The following is a 20,798-nucleotide window of genomic DNA, read 5'->3' as shown; positions in this document are numbered from 1 at the left end:
GAGAGGCATCAACTACCTCTGCTGCGTTATACAGCCCCCATGGGGGGGCATCGGGCTGACTCCATTGTTTCATTAATACAAACAATACTGCAGTGAAAATGTTCAACATACCTTGGGGGCACATATACTTGTAATGTGGAGGAAATTCACCTAGAAATAGAATTGCTGGGTTGCTGGGCACATACGCTCAGAAAGCCAATCAATATTTACCAAAGTGCTTTCTCAAAGGACTTAACCCATTTGCACCCCTGCCAGGAGGATCCGTCTTGCTTCTCCACATGCTAGCCCAACTGGATGTTACCAACACTTAGCTTTTGCCAATTTGACTGACCCCCTGGTAATTTTGACTAGTATTCCCCTGATTATAAATTTGTGTGTATTTTTCACATGTTTATTGACCAATTTATTTTGTCTTCTGGGAATTGACTCTTTATAACCTTTGCCCTTTTCTATTTGTAAGAATTGATTTCTTGATGCCCATTAATTATATGTGACATTTTTCCCCCATCCCTCCACTTAGTTTTAACTCTATTTGTGCATACATTTTTTTTTTTTGTCATATTGAGGTTTTTAATTTTTTAGCTTAAATCTGACCATCTTCTTCTTTCTGGTTTTGGGCATTTATGTATTGATGTTTTGTCTGAGTTTTGTGTATTCCCTTCCCACTCTAAGGTATAAAAACATTCTCTTATATTTCAATTCTTTATATAGTGTTTATGTTTAGTTCTTTCCTGTATCTGGGATTTATTTTTGCATGGGCTGTGGTATTGCTATTCTTATATCCCTTATTAAAAATAACATCCCATCAGCTCCACTGAATTGTGCATGTTAGTAAGATGCCTCTTTTATTATATGCTGAATGCCTGTATACACTTATCTTTATTCTTTCCCATTGATTGTGTTGTCGGTTCTGGCACCAGTTTTCAGTTGGTCTAGAGATGGTAGCTTTACAGTACATTTCAGAAACTGGTAAACTAAGTCTCTACATATTATTCATTGTCAAAAGTAGAGGGAGGGGGGCACGGGGAAGGCAGTACAGCACAGAGAAGACAAGTAGTGACTCTATAGCATCTTAGTACACTGATGGACAGTGACTGTAATGGGGTATGTGGGGGGGCTTGGCTATGGGGGAATCTAGTAACCGCAATGTTGTTCATGTAATTGTATATTAATGATACCAAAAAAAAAATCTTGCCCATTCTTAAACATTTCTTCTCCAAGATGAACTTGTAAATCAGCTGGACACGTCATTGCACAATGCTGTTAAATTAGGATTGGGATTGCATTGAATATATGGATTACTTTGGGAAGGACTATCATTTTTATAAGTCTCTCCATCCAGGAGCGTGGCATTCAAGTCTTCTCTTGTGCCCTTCAATGCAGTTTATAGTGGACTTCATCCAGGGGACACAGGCCTCAGGAGATTGGAACTAAGGTATTTAATGGGTTTTGCAGCTATTTTGAATAGGTACCTTTTTACATTATATTTTCAGACAGGTTATGCTTATTATTAACAGGTGCCTCTCTAATGATGGGAGTAGTGAATTCTCATCACTGGAAAAATCAAACAGAGGATGTCCAACAAGGAAGGGACTATAGAGGGCATTTACCACCAGGAACCCCCAGTGACCTCCACACTTAATTTCCATTCCAAAAATGAGTACGTCTATGAAGTGTCAGAATTGGGACTTGATTTTGGTGAACTATAACTTTCTGGGAGATATACCTACCTTTTTTTATCTCTGCTTTTGCCCCCTTGACCTTGAGTTGGTATCTCTGGACCTTTTCTGTATACCCAGAGAGAAGGAGCACGTGTCTTTTTTAGAACTGTATACGACAGGGCCTGGAAGAATCTTCTCTGTAATCTTCTTGCAGTGCCTGGAAGAGTCTTTCTCCAAGGAAAATTGAATGGCTAATTGATGAATTCAAGGCATCTCCACCTGCCCTGTCAGTCAATGGCATTGTGCAGATACAGGCCATAGCACACAGTAGGAGCTCAGTAAGCACATCAAGATTGATTGATGAACTGATTGCTGATTCATGAGTCAATGGAAGATTAGGCTCAGAAAGCATAAGTGACATGCCCAGGGACACACTGGCACTCAGCCCTGATATTCTCCTTGGGAATCCAGTGCATTTTTCACTACTCCAGATAGTCTCTGAGGCCTCATTTCAAGGCTCAAAATGAAGGCCATGCCTTTAAGATGACAGGGCCTTTAGTTCTCCTTCATTGTACCCAAGGAATCTGCAGGGAAAGTCATGTCAGAGCTTCCCTCTCTGGTCTCATCTTGGGCCACAAGTTGAAGAGTCACCCTCTGTCCCTCCCCATCACAGGCAGTGATGCAAGACCGGCCATAAGCACATTCCTACTGCAACAGGCTGCTGCTTCAGCGGGGCCTCCACCCTCCTCCAAAGACTTCTGCACCTCCAGGGAAACCTAGACACTCAGGCTTCAGCTCAGGCCAGGTAGAGGGGCCTTCGCTATTCCCCGAAGGTGAAATCCACCCCCTCTCTCCCGGACAATTAGCTCCATCGAAGCAGAGAAACTGGAAGTACTTTCTACAAATATTGGTGTTTGGTGGAATGTGTAGGTTCTTTGATGCTCCTGAGATCCCTCTCAGCAGGGCCCCTCCTTGTTTTGACTAATCATTTCTTCTTATTACTAACTGTTATGATTAGGAGAATTGCCTGAGCAGAGGCCCAGTGTTTCCAAGACCCTAATGAGCAACACGTGCAGATTTGCTCAGCATGGTCCTGGAACCACAGTCGCTCTGTTTCTACAAGGGAAGCTACTGAAACAGTTCAGGAATCAGAGCTTCCTGCCTCTGCAGGACACCTCTCCCCACCCCTGAGCCCATGGGAGCATCGCCGTCACACCTGCACCTGATACCCTCAGGCGCCTGCAGCTCGGGTGAGGAGTCATTAGCTGAGCTTGAGAGCCAGCCAGGCCTGTGCCCACTTCCTGACCCCACCACTCCCCAGCCATGTGACTTAGGCAAGTTCATCTCTCTGAGCTAGGGTTTCTTTATATGTAAAATAGGAATAATAGTTCCTACTTCATAGGATGCTTGAAGGATGAAATTTCATTAATATGCCAAAAGCCTAAGACAGTACTTTGCATTTAAGGTTTGTTGTTAAAACAAAATTCAGAATTCCATACAGAACGTCACTGAAGTGGAAACCAAAACCATCGCTCTGCTCTTTCAGATGGTTCATGTAGAAATCTACTCTAGGCAAACAACCAGCATTAATCACTCACTCAATGGCATGAAGCAAAGAAGGCCCACCAAACCAAAGGCTTGTCCTTCTGCTGTCCATGCAGATGGCACAGGTGCCTATCTGCAGGGAGCCTATGTCCCTGGGGTTCATTTTAAACTGGCTCCAAAGGTGACATTAAGTTGTCTCTGGGGATGTTGGGATTGTTAGGAAAAGTAATATAGCATGACTTTCCCAGGTTTCAGCATCCTTTCCTCCTTGCCCCAGGGGAACAGCCTACATTTTAAAGGGAGGAACCAGGGTGCCTGAGCTTGCAACGAGACAGACACTACTCAGCTTTCCAGCTCCCATGTCTCAGGCCTCCAGGACAACTCCCTCCTTGAAAAGGACACTTCAGAACTCTGGACACTATCACCTTCATATTTATGTGTCATAAACTGTAGACAATCCTTGGCCTGCTTTCCCAAAGATCTCAAGCCCCTGTAAGCTTCTGCCGTTGAGTGAGGATGCCTCAGCAGTCTGTCCATTTTGATACTACTATTTTCCACCAGGTCCTTGATAACTTACTACTAATTCCCTGATATGGCCTCAAACAGCCAGCCTCCATACCCCTGTGATGAGACCTGACAATCTCTGCCCCACTGACCACTGTTGTGGGGTTATTGGTGCCTGCCATAGAATCTGTAGGAATTGCCCCGCTGCCATCCGTCAGACCTTAGCAAAGTGGGTGGGGAGCCTGCAGGCCATACCCCTCCCCGAGGTCCTGAAACAGTATCACACACATCACAACCCTTTTCTCTAGGACAGTGGTCATTCTTGTCCATTCTCTCTCAGTAATTCAGGAATTCTACACATAGTGAGGGATTGGTAAAAGAGGAACTGGTGTCTCGGGTAGGAAAGGAGAGGAGAGAGAAAGTTGAACCTAGGCTGGGAGTTTCATAGCTTCACACGGCAGCCAGAAAGAATAAAGAGTGGTTTTTTGTTTGTTTTGACATTGTTTTCAAATGATCTGTTACCAAAGAGGGAACCACATCTGAACATGAAGCTGACTTCATGTGTATTTGATAAGTCCACTACCTTTCTGATGGTTGCAAACTTCCCCTCTCTGGGCTTATGCTACCCTCCAAACCAGCCTGCTTTCATCCCCATATTGAGGGCAGAGGTGGAGCAATCAGCCTGATTTGGTTTCCTGCATATTTTGTCTCCATAGACAACCTCTTCAGATCTTCACAGCTCCCATTTTATGTCTGCCTCTGCTCATTGACTCCTATCTGTCTACACAAAGTATCAAGGACCTTTCCCCTTTCTCCAGGAGGCCTTCCAATCTCTCAGACATGGTTCTCTTACGTGGCTATGACACAGTGAGAAATGGGTACAGAGATGTCCTGATGCACTATCATTCTGATAGCCACTCCGCCCATGTCTCCCTGCTCCCTAACACCACTGATTTCATTTTCTGATCTCTATCACCTTTTAACCCTCATCTCACATTAAATTATGCAGTTAGTTTTCTAAATTATAATCTTGACTCTTCTCAGCCATAAGAACACTGCTTCTGCATTCTTTTGACTCAAAATATTCATGAGTTTGGTCAATATCCAATGTCCTTCCTGGCCCATTCCCAGAGCTTATCTCAACACTTTCTCCTAAAGGAAGATCAAGTAGAGGGCACAGATGACTGTGGGAGTAAAGGAGGGGTTGGGAGGGAGATCAAACAAGGACAGATACTATGTCAAAGCCAGACCACCTCTTGGGAGGTCAGGAACTGTATGTATAGGTGTACACAGCAGTCTTGAGACCAGGAGGTAGAAAAATCTGGACATTCTGGGGACACAGCCTAAGACTAGGGTGCTACCCCTTCCTGGCTGTGCTGCAGGGGCTAGGTGGCCCGGAGGGTATAGACTAGAGCAGATAACATCCTCAGTGCTTTTCTCCAAGTATAGCTCAAACCTTGCAGGCAAGACCCCTGGTACCATCACTAAATATTGTGTTCTGCATTGAGCTTACATTTATAATTCTTTGTGTCTGTTTGACCCTTAACTGTGTGTGTCCACAATTTCTAATACTCAGCAGGTGTGGGGTCTTGTCTCACTAATAAGCATCTGATTCCCCAACATCATGAGTTGTAATCTCCATATCGTCATGACTTCTGCAATGCTCAGCACAGTTTTGGGCATGGGGTCTCTGCTCAAGGAATGAATGGCTGAATTAGATCAGTCTTATTTGAGGAGCAAGTCAGGGTTCCAGATCATCCAATAATGTCAATACTACTAATAATAGCAGCTGATGTTTACTAAGTTCTTCATGTGACCAGCCACAAAGCTGAACTCTTTGAGCATATTATTTCATTAAATCCTCAAAACTACCACTTTTCAGTGATAAAATTAAGGCTTAGACATTCACTTTTTCAAGGTTTACCAACAAGAGAATATTTTTAACTTAGTTGCTGTGAACATTTGGGGGTTCATTCGTTGGTTTCAGTGGACTAGGAACCTCTCAGAGTCTCTGAAAAATGATGTCTGTGTTCAAGGACTTGTTTGTTTTTCTGGGGAAAAACTGTTGTTTTCATGAGATGCTTCAAGGAGCTGGGCAAACAATGTGGAGGACCCCATCTCTGGCTAGCACAATCCTGGTCTGCACAGTGGCTTTCCAGGAGAACATTGCCTCACCATGATTGCTGTCCTCACCAGCTCCCTGTGGGGAGGGGTCAAAGGACGCAGACCCTGCCCGCAGCAATGCACAGTTCACTGGACCCTGCCAGGGGCCAGCCTGAAATTCACATCTGAATTCTGAGACCTGGAGGTTGGTCTTTTTCAGATTCTTGGTAAAGGAATTGGCTTTTGGGACTTGTCCTCAGCGGATTTTCTCTTTGATTATGTGGGCATGCTCTCACTTCCTGCCTAACACCTCCAAATAATCTTACCCACTCTCTCCCACCCACCCTGTCTTCCTTCTTTAAAAAGAAATGTCTGGCCCAAATCACATTAAGAAGTGTGAGATTTTATCTCTACAGGGCAACCCTTGGAGCTCAATAGGGCAATCCCATGGCTCTCAAAAGGTCTGTTTAGTTCTTTAAGATCCTGGTGCCAGCTATGCTCCAGGCAGGCCGGGCTAACTCTCAGACACATTCTGGAAGATACAGAGCCCCGTCGGCTAAGCCAGGACCTACATGCTCCTCTCATCCAAACAGACTCTTAGCTCAGTGGTTTTCTCATCCTGTAACAGGACTGACTTTGCACAGGGCTTTCCTTGGGAAGCTTTCATCAGTAGTAACCGTGGCAACAGATCAGGGAGGCTTCAAAAAACCTGTCTGTAGGTAATTAAGAAAGATGATGACTCCAGAGAGCTTGGGCAAGGAGGCCGTGGCTCTGAGCCCTGCCACGGAAGGTATAGGGTTTTTGCTGGCAGGAGCAGCAGGTCTGCTTCTTGCTCTGGTCTCCACTCTGCTTTTTCACATTTTTGTTTGGTCGTTCCAGCTGGCCTCCCCTAGTCCTGGACAGATACTCCCTGCAGGGGTGGGGCCCCAAACTCAGGCAGTGCAGTCTGCAGGAATAGCAAAGTGGCCTGAGCACCTTCCTCCAGGGAGATTTATTCAGAGACCAGACCTGCCCTGGTCAGACTCTTTGTTCAAGCACGGGAGAGGCTGAGCTGCTTCCCTGCAGGAATGTGCCCTTACCATCAGGTTGACCAGCACAGACCTAGGACCATCGTTGTTTTAGCCGCCCAGATGCTGGGCCCTGGCTCACCAGCCTGGAGCAGGCCTCGTAGATGAAGGAGCAGCAGTTAAGCTAAGCATGGTGAGGCAGCAGTCCTGGGGGCTGTTTTATTTCACAGCACTTTTTCTTATGTGAAATCATCTCACTTGTCTTCATGTTTCCTTCTTTCTATCAGTTTTCCCTCACCAGAATGTAAGCTCCATGGCAGCAGAGCCATGTCTGTCTGGCTGTCTCCTAAAAACAGTGCAGGAAGTATTTGTGAAAGGGCCAAATGAGTAAGTGTGGGATCCCAGGCATTGTCTGTAGCCAGATTTGGGCCACCTCCGGCTCCACGCCTGCACTGTGAGCCCAGGCACTGTGCTGGGCTCCAAGATAACAAGACGCAGCTGCCCTGTGAGGATGCGGGCAGGAGGGACCCACGAGTTGAGGTTCTCCTCGCTCTCTGAGTCCACGCTCTAGAGGAAGGTCACTGTGTCTGTTCCCACTCCTTGGAAGGAAAGGATTCCAGTGAATTCAGTCCTGGACTCAATAACCATGACCCTGCCCATGCCTCACAGGTACACTTGCTCTGCAGTGCAGCTGGGGATGAGAAAGGGGGCAGCTGTTGCTTCATATGTGGGCTGTTTCTACATAAATATGAAAAATGTTCCTGGAAACCCACTGCTTTTCTTCCTGAGTGGGGATCAAATGAACAGACGTGGAGTAACATCATCAGGGGGAATGGGGGGGCTCCCCAGCTGCCATGGACACCATTGGATCAGGGAGAGGACAGGCCTTTCCAAATCAGCTCCTTACTTGCCACCAAAGCCTTGGCCTCTCAGTGACAGAAGCAGAGGGTCCCCACTGCTGCCACTGTTGTACCCTCCACCAGCCCCACCACAAGGCTTCTCAGGCTCGGGCTGGAGAGGGCTGCGCACATGTGTCGTTAGGTGTGCACACTGAGTGGAGGTCAAAACCAAGTGGAAGGGTCCTCCCCCAGGCAAGGTGCTGGCCATGGGAATCACAGAGACAAGCAGCCATCAGCCTCGCCATTGGGAGACCCCAGTGTGGTGAGGATGCCACAGAGGACGAGACCATGCAATAGTGGAATCTGGGTTAGGCATCTAGAAATGGGCTATAGAAGCCATAGGTGGGCTGCATAACTGCAGGCAGCAGAGAAGCCTCCTGGTGGAATGGTGCTGGACCTTGAAGGGTGATCAAGAGTTCAGCAAGTAGATAAAGAGGAGAAGAATTCCAGACAGAGGAGAGAAGTCTGTGTGGAGGTTAAGGGTATGAGGAGAGCTTAGTGTGCCCAGGAAACAGCAGGAATTATCCTATTGGCCAAAATATGCAGGGCCACAGCTGGAGATGACATCAAGCTCAGCAGGACTACATGGGGACTTGAAGGACGTGGAAAGGACAGTAAGCTTTTGGGTAACTGAGGCTTGAGCAGAGGAACACTGATCCCATGTACCTTCTGGAACTCATGCTCTGGCAGAAGAGATGGATGGGAGGGACGCAGAGCAGTGCTGGCAGATTCATTAGGAGGTTTTTGCAGTAGGGCAAGAAAACTGACAAGACCCAGATTCTGAGGTGGTGGGGACATAGAGGAAGGGAAAGGTCTAGGGAAAAAGAGATGGAGTAGACAGACTGGGGTCATGATCTGTGTGTTGGGGGACCCAGAAGATGGGACTTCAGGGTCTGGCTGGCAACAACACAGTGTGTCAAGGAAGGTAAGGACCCAACTGTGTTCCCTGGATCTGCCAAATAGGAGGCGAAAGGAAAAGCAGGCGTGGCAGAGGAGTGGGGAAGTGTCCAGGCTCAGTGGGCCGAGCAGGGAAAGGGCAGAGCCAGCACGTGTGACTCTGCTTTAGAAAAGCTGGGCTGGAGAGTGAAGAGGAGAGGATGTGTGACGTAGAAAGATGCCAGGTGACAGTGTTTCAGTTTTAAAGTGGCAAAGACTTATGCAAGTTTAGATGGAGAAGCTGGAGTCAGGGGAGAGGGTGAAGTTGAAGGTCAAGGAAGAGAAGAGATCATTGAAATGGGGGAGGTCTCCAGAAGGTGGGAGGATGGATGGTCACTCTTGCAGACAGTGTTTGTCTCTACCCTTCTGCCCAAGCCTCAGGACATCCCAAGGATATAATAAAACAACACTGTTAAAGGATTTACCCCCTGCCTAGCATAGAGCAAGCACTCAGTAAACAGTCTGATAATGAGTATGAGAAACAGTGGCCTGTGGCTGAGGCTAGGCTGTCTGCTCTGACAGTGAGACAGGCAAGCAATGGTACTGGCCACTGGGGGCTTATGGTCTTGGTCTCATCCGTCTGAGCAAACAGGCATGTTCAAAACTGGCAGTGGCCAGTATGCATGGTAATGAATAGTGCAGCTTGAGGCGAGGCTGTCTTGGCCCACGGAGAGCCCACCTAGGGCATGCCAGCTGCCCACCCAGTACCAGCTGTGTGCTGATCCAAAAAGAGATGGATGTTTTTCCCTGGGCAGATGGGTAGGGAATTCTGGAATACTCTTTGCAAGACTTTAGTGAAAATGCTTTATGAATCCTGCCCTGTTAAAGGCATGCATGTAAGTTGTGCTGTATCTCAGGCTTAATGGGCTTTATATAGTACAGTACTGATTTTCTTTCATGTTTTAATAGAATCGGATTTGATATTTGTTTTCTACTCTAGCTGCTTGCTGTTGACTGATTCAACACAGAATCCTTCCCTGGTGTCCCCCGACCTTGTTGTTATTCCCTCATTTTGTTTGTTGGCATTTGATTCCTGTCTTCAGCATGAACCACTTTACACATGTCTTCGTTCAGCTGGCGACAGTCACGTGTGTAAATTCTGAATGCATTACTAGCAGGAGCGGCTGCTCCAGCAGAGCCACTGTTTGGAAGCGGGGGGAGCTTTCAGACAGGATTCATTTCCATCAGTTAGACACTGAAGATATGCAAAGCTCAGTTTGGGAAACTGAGGCTGTGATCTCTTCTGTTCTTGGGCAAAAGATTCTCCTAACTTAATTTCAAATTTCCCTGCACTGTGGCTATTAATTCAGCAGTATTTTGCTTTCCTATGAAGGAACAAGCTTTCTAGAATTTTGCAACTGGCATTTCAACCTTTGCTAGAGTGTGAACAGGAGCCATAGACAGAGCTGTCAAGAGGGATGAGACTGCCCTTGCCGAGCCCCAGTGAGCCTGGCTGTTTATAGGAGAGAGTCTCTTCAAATCTCCTGTTGTCCATGAGCAGATCCTACCACCAACCTTTGGAATACTACATTGGTGTAAGGCCAAGGCTGAAGACAGCTTTTTTCTTCCTAGCAGTTTCCTGGTTTCACTAGCAGATGGCACAGGGCTATAGTTAAGAACATGAGCTTTAGAACCAGGCAGATATGGGTGTCCACGCTGGCTTCAGTTCTCATAGAGCACATCATCTATAGCCAGTCCCCATTCTTAGCTCTAGTTTCACTTTCTATAAAATTGAATTATTATGTCTTTACACTAGGATTCTTAGAGGGATTTAAATACATGTAAACCAGCCAGGAGAATGTCTAGAACAAACCTCTATACTCTTCTTATGTCATGGCATCAAAATGGCAGCTGCATGAACCTCCCACCCAACTTTGCTTCTTGTCTTAATGCACCAAAGCTTGTGTAATGTGTGTATTTATCCAGGTGGTCTGGCAATCTGACCTACAGAGAAACTCTCCCACTCCGCCCCCTGCACACACATCACATAGATCCTAAATTGTGTGTGATTTTGTGCCAGATGCCAGAATATGTTGGGGCTTTTGATATGCCACTCATATCCCTCAACCGTTGAGTTCTAATGCCAATTAAGAAAACACAAGAAAGCAGTTCGTCTCTAATACACATACATGTTATATACTAAAGGTGGCCGGAGGATGCAGCTTGGTGTTGAGACTGAAAGGTCTTGAAAGGGGGTCGTGGCACCCTCCCCTCTTTTGGCACTCATGATTGAAGGAAGGGCAACCCTGTGGGGGTGACTGAAAGGGGACTTTGGGACAGGTTGTCATCTCCATCCACCATTTTTTCTTCAGACTGTTCTGAGATTTGGGGCTAAGAGTGGGAAGAGGGGCACACACATGTGATGAGGATGGAACGCACCAAGGGCAGACAGAGATGCTGGATGGGGAGGCTTCTCCCCAGCCTCACCGAGCTCTACTTTGTCTCCCTACAGGCGTCCCATCAGGTCCCCGAAATGTCATCTCCATTGTCAATGAGACATCCATCGTTCTGGAGTGGCACCCTCCCAGGGAGACAGGTGGGAGGGATGACGTGACCTACAACATCATCTGTAAGAAGTGCCGGGCCGACCGCCGGAGCTGCTCCCGCTGCGACGACAACGTGGAGTTTGTGCCGAGGCAGCTGGGCCTGACCGAATGCCGTGTGTCCATCAGCAGCCTGTGGGCCCACACCCCCTATACCTTCGACATCCAGGCCGTCAATGGGGTCTCCAGCAAGAGTCCCTTCCCCCCGCAGCATGTCTCTGTCAACATCACCACAAACCAAGCGGGTAAGTACAGGGATGTCTGTGTCCCTTTCATCTGCGTGCGCGGTGGGCTCTCTCTCTATCTCTGTGAGGGACAAAGCAGCAGCCTCACCTGTTCTGCTGGGCTGTCCCTCAGGCCTCCTCCTGGAAGTGACGCTGTCAGGTGATGGGCATTAGTCCCATAGGGGAAACAGGTGTGGTGTTTCACCTCTGAATGTGAGCCAGATTCTAAGGAATATTCTTGCACCCAGCACAAAAGCAAAGATATGTATTCAAGCCAGAGTGGAACCCAGTGCTCTGTGTCTAGCCAGGCTCAACAAATGCCCTTGGAATGATGGATGGACAGATGGATGGATGGGTGGCTAAAAGCACTGCACAGTCTTGAGAACACCAGTGCCGCTTTATTAGAAAACCCAAAGAAAGAAACTTCCCAGAAATCATGTGATAAAGTCACTATTGCCTTCATAGGTTATTTTTCAATTAAACCCATGAAATTCAAGAACGCCTTATTTATAGCTTACTCAGATGAATGCTACACTGGTATAGAGACCTCAGATCATTGCCAGTAGAGAACTCCTGATAGCTGGTAACTCCATGTGGTTTGCAAAGCTCACAATACATTTTCTTCTCTTTATTTCTGTATCTCTCACTCTTCTGACCTTTTCTCATTATTACTTTTCACACCTCTTGCAACAATTCATCTTTTACATCCATTTAACCAGTCCATTCATGCCCTCACTCATTCGTACATTTATTTATTCACTCATTATTGAGTGACAGTTATTTAGCACCCACTGTGTGCCAAGCTGTGGATTAGACACTGTGAGGGATACAGTGATACTTGGACACTGTTGTTCCTCCCACAAAACTCACTAACTGAAGAATTTATAGGACATAAATGCAAAGCTGCAGTGTGGTAAATCCTAAGCATTGTATATGGTACATGTGCAGTAAATACCAAGAGAGTTAGAGAGAAATGAGCAATGTGTCTGCTGGGGTGAGGGTACAGGCTGCAGAGAGGAAGTGAGCATCATGTCTATAGACAAGGGGGTCATGGGAATGTACCATGGTCTGATTTAGAATTATAAATTTTCTTCAATAAACAAATGCAAGGACAATTCCTTAGTGGAACAGCATGAGTCAGGTGACTCTCTTTGCTCTGTCTCCCTCCATGGAACTATCCTTTTTGACCTCCTCTTTCCTACACCATCTCTTGCTACTCCTCACCTCCCCAGCCCTGGGCTCATTCTGCCTCTTTTAATACCAGGCATCTTTGGTGGCAGATGATTCTTGGGTTTAAGCTGTCAGAACTGAGGAGAAAAAAAGGTGTTGTAGGAGAGCATGGCTGTCCAGATGGCTGCGTTGTTGCTGTGAACGTGTGTGTGTTCGTGTGTGCATGTTTGTATGTATGTGTATGGTCACGTGTTTACATGCATACATGTGAGGTGAGAAAATAAGTGTGGAAGTGTGGAAGCTTCCAGCTGGTGACCCCAGCCCCAATGCCGTGGAGACAAAGGTCATGACAGTCTGTCTTACCCAAAGAAAAGGGAATAGAAATTTTTGCATCATGTGGAGATGTACCATGGGCAGCCTTTGTTAGCAGTATTTCCCTTGGAAAGTTTAAGGCAGAAAACTGGCTGAAGTATTTTAGTGTCCCAGCTTCTGGGAATAATCATTCTGCCAGGCTGTCATGTTATGCTGGGCTTGGCTGTCTTTTCTGTCTCTCTAAGCATGTGCGAACAAACCTGCCACTTATATTGGTTTGCTTTGATTTCTGCCCCTCCCTTCCCTTACCCTGCTATTCCCAAACCTGCCCATCTGTTTGTCTTGCCATCTGCACCTTCCCAGGCTGCAGAGGAGCTGAGGGACCAGGGCTTCTGCAAGGGGCCCTGCATCCCCAACACTCAATACTTGTATTTTTATCCTCACCCATTTTCTCCTCCAAGAGCACATTTCTCATGCCCTTTGTTCCCCCTCTGGTGGGCCTTTTATTCTTAACCTTCCTTGTTTTTGTAAACTCAACTCCATTTGCACCTTCCAATCTATGGTTTCTCTTTGGGAATTGTGGTGTTTGGGGTCAGATAGTTTAGAGTTGCTGAGAGACAGTTATTAAAAGACAAATGTGAAGGTGACCAGTGGTTCATAACCTGTGGCTTTCAGGGCTCTGAGGAACAGGTGCCATCACACTGCTTGGGTGAATCCACTGGTGAAGTAAATTACTTTGACCAACAGATAACTTTGTTTGAAAGATGAGAACCCAAAATAGAAATACCATTTGACCCAGGAATTCCACTCCTAGGAATTTACCCTAAGAATGCAGCACTCCAGTTTGAAAAAGACAGATGCACCCCCATGTTTATCACTGCATTATTAACAATAGCCAAGATATGGAAGCAACCTAATGTCCATCAGTAGATGAATGGATAAAGAAGATGTGGTACATATACACAATGGAATATTACTCAGCCATAAGAAAAAAACAGATCCTACCATTTGCAACAACGTGGATGGAGCTAGAGGCTATTATGCTCAGTGAAATAAGCCAGGCGGAGAAAGACAAGTACCATATGATTTCACTCATATGTGGAGTATGAGAACAAAGGAAAACTGAAGGAACAAAACAGCAACAGAATCACAGAACCCAAGAATGGACTAACAGTTACCAAAGGGAAAGGGACTGGGGAGGATGGGTGGGAAGGGAGGGATAAGGATGGGGAAAAAGAAAGAGGGCATTATGATTAGCATGTATAGTGCATTGGGGGCACGGGGAGGGCTGCGCAACACAGAGAAGACAAGCAGTGATTTTACAGCATCTTACTACGCAGATGTACAGTGACTGTGAAGGGGTATGTGTGGGGGACTTGGTGAAAGGGGGAGCCTAGTAAACATAATGTTCTTCATGTAATTGTAGATTAATGATACCAAAATAAAAAAAGAAAGATGAGAACCTTTCAATAAACCCTTGAGCCTGTATCTCTGCAAGAACAGGTAAGAAACACAAACAGAGGCTACACAGTTTATGAGAGATTAAAGAGACTAAGGGGCAGGCATAAAAGCCATATGACTGAGCTCCATTAAGAGATGAGGTGGATGGACCATGTATCACCAGTGAGTTGTGACATGTCTGACCCCCTTCCAGGGCACCCCTGAGCTCTTCCACTCAGGGTGAGATCCAAGTCCGCCTCCCCATCCTGACCTCACGGTATAGCGTGACCCTTGTCAGTGCTTCTGGCCACCACTGTCCTACTGTTTGGGTCATGAGTAGATAGATGGCAGGTAAAGAATTTGACCAAGAGCAGCCCTGAAATCAATCTGTGAGTCAACTGATCAGTGTTTATTGAATGCCTATTCCTGTGTCTACCCAAACTGGAATAGCTGAGGACCACTGAGTGGGCCCTGATGGAGGAGTAGGTGAGTAATAATCATCACGTTTAAGCACTTCATGTTCATGCTGCTTTTGAGTTGACAAAGAATTTTGGAATTCATGGACTCATTTGATCTTCATAATTACCTTGTGACTTGGGCATTACTGTTCCCATTTTTCAGGTAAGGAAGCAGAGACTTAAAAGGGTTTGGGGAACCTCAGGTTAGAGGAGGGTCAATAAGACATCACCTTTGTTTTTGCCTTCCTGTTTCCTGCCCTCTGAGGTGGACAGTCCCTCCAGGCTTTCATAGCCTTGGAGCATGGAGGGGTTATTCAGAGTCAGCCAATGCCATCCTGCTGGGGGTGGGGAGGGCTCAGTGTGCAGCCTCTGTTACCCTGTCACAATTTTCTCTGTGACACTGAACCATAAAATATTTTTCCCTGCCTCTGGGCTGAGATGGGAGATGAGTGTGTATTGGTTGAGGGGTACGAGTTGTTCCCAAGGTGAACTGGTCCTTGACATTGGATGAGAGAAAGGTTTGGACAGATTGGCTGCCAAGTGGTTTTGGACTTGATCTGAAGCCTGATGCTCTTGAACATCAAACTCTGTCCCGGGAGGTTGCTCGCTGCTCTGGGCTGGTTCCTCCTGTGTTTAGGAGCTATGGACCACATCTTTGGCTGGGTGTGCAGCTCTTACTGTTCAGCAGACATAGGACTGTCATGCTCTTGTTTCTCAGAGCCCGGACATGCCACACTGATGCTGCATCTTGCTGCTCTCATGAGCCCGGCCCAATGGAGGCAGGCAGCTCATCATCTTGGCAGATTTAGATACCCAACAGAAAGGGCTATGGTAGGCATCAGATCATCAGAGAAAGTCACCAACAGGTTTTGCTTGATCCTAAATGTTGTGATCTAAGAGGCCATAGGAGATCTGGTCATCATCTTGTGGTCTATTGGACACACAGTAGACACAGTTCTTTCTCTGGAAGCAAGCATGACAGGGATACTGAAGGCTCTGTGAGTCCTGAGACCTGGAGAACCTCCATCTCCTTCCATGATGCCCCCAGTCATGTCTATAGTCATGGCTACTCAGGGACCTTCTATCACTTGGAGAGTTCCAGGATAGGATCCTTACCCAGCCCATAGGCAGTGGCAGAGAACTCTCTTTTTTGAGCACCTCCAATGTGCCAAGCCCCTACTGAGTTCTTCACAAAATTGAGGTGGGTCAGATGAAGAAACTGGGGTCAGAATTCTTCCAGCATTTGCTCAGCATCTCACAGCCAGAAAATGAATATTTCTGGGTTTCAAAATCAGATTTATGGCCATTTTATCCTGTGACTGATCAAAAATGGTATTGTGGTGAGCCATATAAGTTGTATGCTCTCTCAAAGCTATTGTCATATAGCTGGGCCACTTTAGTTGTCAAAAAAAACGTCCATCATCTTCAGTCTGAGTTGGTCATGAATTATGCAAGCTCAGATTTATGTGAGGTCTTCAGGGATGTAGCCTTGCACTCAATACAGTTGCCTTAAGTTTAATATAGAGGTGGAACTTTCTCTGTTCCACTGGCCAAGCCATCTTCAGAGAGATTGTTATCACCACTAACTCTTGCAGTCACTCTCTGGCACGTGGCCCCCAGATTCGGACTGATGGCTGGATCATCTGGCTGTCAGAGAGAATTAAAGTGAATGACAAACTTTACTTCTCTTTTGTGCCAACTAGATTCAGAGTGTCAGAGTTGACCTCAGAAGAAATCTTGGAAAAAATAAATAAGACAAATCAGACCATCTAAAAAATCAACTCAAGGCAAGATAAAATAAAGTCCGTGGATTTGGCACCATCTAAGACAGAGACAACAAACCTGAATGCCCATGAGGCCAGGCAAATAATGGGGAGGAGCAGAGCAAGGCTGAGAGCCGGGCAGTAGGGTATGGTGGGCCTGCAGGGAACTGAAGAGAACAGGGGTGGCCCCTACCCACTCCAGCCAGGGCTGCCATACCCAGGGCTGCCACGTCTTGTAAACTGCCAATTCAGATTTAAAATGTTGACAACTAATTAAAAATTGCAAAGCACTTGAGAGCCAAACGAATCCAATTCAGGCTTTGGCCTGTTGGCTGCGGTCTGTAACTAACCTCTGATTCTGAGGGCTGACCTTATTCTCACCCAAGCCTGAACGCTGGGCATGCTGTGTTGTTCCAGCCGCATTCCACCATTACACCATGGGGCGGTCACCCTGGCGGAGGTGCAGCAGTGGGGGGGTCCCAAGGTTGGACCCTCTCTCTGCTCCTCACATGAGTCATGCGAGTTCACAGAAATGCCTTGATCCCTCCTTTCTCAGCTGTGAAATGGGAGTAATCACACCTGCTTCCTAGGGCTGTTGTGGCAAGCAAATGAGATGGGATAGAAAATCACTTTGTAAACCAGGCTATGGGCTGGGAGCTTGAGCATCACTTCCAAGAATATGTCCTGAGCCAGACAGCAATTTGCTGGACTTTTTCTTTGTAGGCTCTTTTCTTCCAAGGCCCCTCAGGCTCCTTGTCTGGGGCAGATGTCATTAATATCCCATCAGTGACAGGTATTGGTGCGGCCATGCTTCACAGAAGGAGTGAGCACCGGAAAGGAGAACCATGAGGTCTGCATCCCAGTGGGCTGACCGTCAGGGTAGGAGGGAAGTTGGACCCTGGGTACCTGGTACAGGCTGAGCCCACTGCTCCGAGAGGCCCGTGCATCTCTCCTCGTCTTGTGCATGAAGAAGCAACACTTTTCCTTTCCCTTTTATGGTGCCATCAGCAGTATTTACATCTGATGTTTGTCTCACACACAGTTCATGTATGGCTTGCTGTGCTGACCGCCTGTGGAATACTAACAGGTTCACACTGCCCACAACACAGACACGATCCACCAGACAATTTTGTTTAAAAAATACTACATTAGTTCTTTTAATAGCCACCAACCCCTATAGTTTGTCCATTTTTAAGGCATTTTTGAAGGTCCTAGACAATTAAAGTCACTCAGAGATGCTACTTTTCCTACAAATGAATTACCTAGCCCACCAGTTCCTCTGAACACACCACCTAATTTGCATTATTCCTTGGTTAAATATAGTATTTGCATGCATAAAGAATAATCTTTGAATATGAAAAGGAATTTTATGATATTGCAATATATTGAGCTCTTCGGAGGAAAGATATTATGTAAATCTCAAAATTAAATATTAAAACAATATTACACTGCTGCCTGTAAAAATTTAGAGTGTTAAGATCCATATGCTGAAATGAGTTCATTTTTAAGGGCTGGTCTCATTGGATAGTAGCTGGCGAATTTGCTCAAGAGCAGAGAAAAGATTGAGTCAGAACTTTAAAAAGACTGGGATGACTTTAAAGAAAACTTTCACTGAAATTAATAAAGGCACATTAAAATGCCTTGAGTAAAGGAAAATTTTACTGTTCTTTATTCAATTTCATTGTTCATTTCATTACTTTCTTCTCACTGTTATTCTAAAAAAAGGTTGTTTTTATTGTTTCTTAAGCCCCGGCATTGAGAAGAAGTTTCCAAGTGACCTCAGAAAGGTCCTGACCATTTGCAAACACTGGCGTGTTGTCTGTTGAGCTGAGTAGGCCAGCGTATAGCACTGCCCGTGACCCAGGCTGTGGCCTCCACCCCCAGCAGGAGATGGTGAGCTCCACGGAGAATCAGACCTGCTCTCCTACCCCAGCGGGCAGACCAGACAGTGCTAGACAGAGACAGCCTTGATAAATATTTGCCAGGTTCATTTAGTTCCTGCATATGACTTTGTATATAAGTGTCTGGCTGGGTGTGATGATTAGGATGTGTCCTGGTGATCCACAGGTGACATCCTAAGATCCTTCCCAGTCAGCCAGACGACCAGATATCTTCCTTCTCTGTGGCTCCTAGAAGGAAAACTTAAGGGACTAATCTTAGGATGATGGCAGTAGCCCTGATCAACTCAGAGGAACATGGTGAGAATCAACCACACTCAGATAATGTATTCATCTGTTTAAGCACTTACTATTAAGTTAAAATTTAACTTAAAATGAAGCACTTAACTTTGGAATTCCCTCATTCAACACAGACTCCCATTCATCCATGTACTCAACACACATTTATTGAGGCTTCCTGTGTACCTTCTCTGTGCCAGACACCAGAGATACAGGAGCAAACAAGACAGACAAAAATCTGTCCCTTATAGAGCTCACATTCTAGTCCACAGCTCTTACTGAGACTGAGACCAGAGCCCAGAAAAGTTATAAGTGAGCAGGTGACCAGCTGGAAAGTGACCTGAGGAGGCCCTCAGCTGACCCTTTGGTACCACGACCTTCTAAAGTTCTCACTTCTAAAAGTTAGGACGTAATCACATGCAGTCGCAAGAGAGTATTTCAATCTGTAGTGGCTACTGCTCTACAGTGACAGTGCTGGGTGGCATATTGATTGTTCACAAACTGACCATCTGAAATTCTCATGGATGGAGATCCCCTGCTGGGCCGTGTAAGGGTTGGGTGTGGGAATCTTTGTTCCAGGTTCTGAGCAGTGCCCAGTAATGCTGCCAACAGCAGGACAACAGCTGAGAACATCCCCACCCCAGGTCGCTGCAAGGATGACAAAAGGGCCCCATGGGATCTGGGGACCTCTTTCCTATCTCACTCCACCATGGGCAAGGCTCTCTAAGCATATGGCTTGTTAAGTGAATATGGAAACACCAGCAGTGAGATGGTAGTAAGTTCCTTACCCATTCAAAGCCTAAGTATGAGCTTGTTATAACCCTCAGTACAGAGGGAACTCTAGTGGGATTATGAGATAGTTGCTGTTCAGCTGGGGCCCCGGCAAACGTCAGCTCCACAAGACGATGGAAACCTCCAGGAGAACACACCTGTGTGCATCTTACCGGCTGTTACTCCCCAGTGTCTAGCTAAGTGCCTGAAATAATGGAATTTAATAAATGCTCATTGAATGAATTAATAAATTATCAAACGAATGAATACCTCAGTCTTTCTTAAAGTAATCTCAGGCATCAGCAAGTGCTGCAGCTTAGCTCTCTCTGTGGTCTTCCCTTCCTCAGGCATCTTTGGGCTGGTTCTGGGGTTACATTTAAGCCCCTGCATTCTCCCAGATGTTGGTGAGACCTGGACCTCCCTGGGTGCACTGTCCTTCAAAAACATGGGAAGACACTCTGCTATGACCTGGGCTGACCTCCTCCCCACAGGCGAGGCAGCAGCTGCTGGAGCCACAGCTGGGGGTGGTCAGGATGAGATCCCAGCGCGTTGTCTGTCCACCTGCACACGGACTCCCTGACTGTCGACTCCCTGCTATCCTTTTCACAGCACCATCACTGTTAAACAGGCAGGAGCCCCAGGGGGTTTGAATGCAGCAATTAACAAAACAGCAATCAAGCTAAGTGCTTAATTTCAGAAAATTAACATCTTCTCAGAGCGGATGTGAAAGATGGGGAAAAAAGGCACAGTTAAATGTTCTGGGTAAATAAAGGCAGTGCCGGACCGCCAATTATGTTCCAGAGTAAGGGAGAGTCTTTGCCAGCCCCCGGGTCTTGGAGTCAGCTTCCTTCTGAGAGCCGAGCTGCAGAGCAACATTGGCTATAGAATTGAGCCCTAGGAGTTTTAAATGTGTGTATGTTTCTTTTTTTCTTTCTTTAATTAATAACTAATTGATTATTTTTCCGAGGGACAGAGAAAGTGCTTTATTCGGAAGAGCTCAGGGGAACAGGGGCCCATTCATTCCCTGTGAGTCTCTCTGCCCTGTAGAAAATCTGGATACGTGTATTGCCCTTCTCCGAACTGTGTTAGTCATGAGGACCACACAGTCATTCTTGAACGAGCATTAGTTCTTCATGTGTTTAGGCCATATTTCTCCTGGCAGACTGAGGGCTCCCAAGGGACACGACTGGGTCTCCCTCCTCTCACACCTCAGCACCATGTCCTCTGCTCTGGGGTGTCCTGGCTGGCCTTACGGAAGGTTCATGGTCTGGTGGTGCCTCCTATA

General features: G+C 46.4%; 1 protein-coding gene across 1 annotated transcript in view; it reads left to right on the top strand.

Moving 5' to 3' along the window:
• Positions 1 to 20,798, top strand: part of EPHB1 (EPH receptor B1) — a 447,427-nt gene that overhangs the window by 305,964 nt on the left and 120,665 nt on the right. The window contains exon 5 of the mRNA XM_036877356.2: positions 11,108 to 11,443. Coding sequence (XP_036733251.2) covers positions 11,108 to 11,443 — 336 coding nt within the window. The remainder of the gene's footprint in view (positions 1 to 11,107; positions 11,444 to 20,798) is intronic.

Source organism: Manis pentadactyla, chromosome 1, assembly GCF_030020395.1.
Source record: "Manis pentadactyla isolate mManPen7 chromosome 1, mManPen7.hap1, whole genome shotgun sequence".
NCBI lineage: Eukaryota > Metazoa > Chordata > Mammalia > Pholidota > Manidae > Manis > Manis pentadactyla.
The sequence above is the reverse complement of the archived record's forward strand: the minus strand, read 5'-3'. Positions and strand labels throughout refer to the sequence as shown.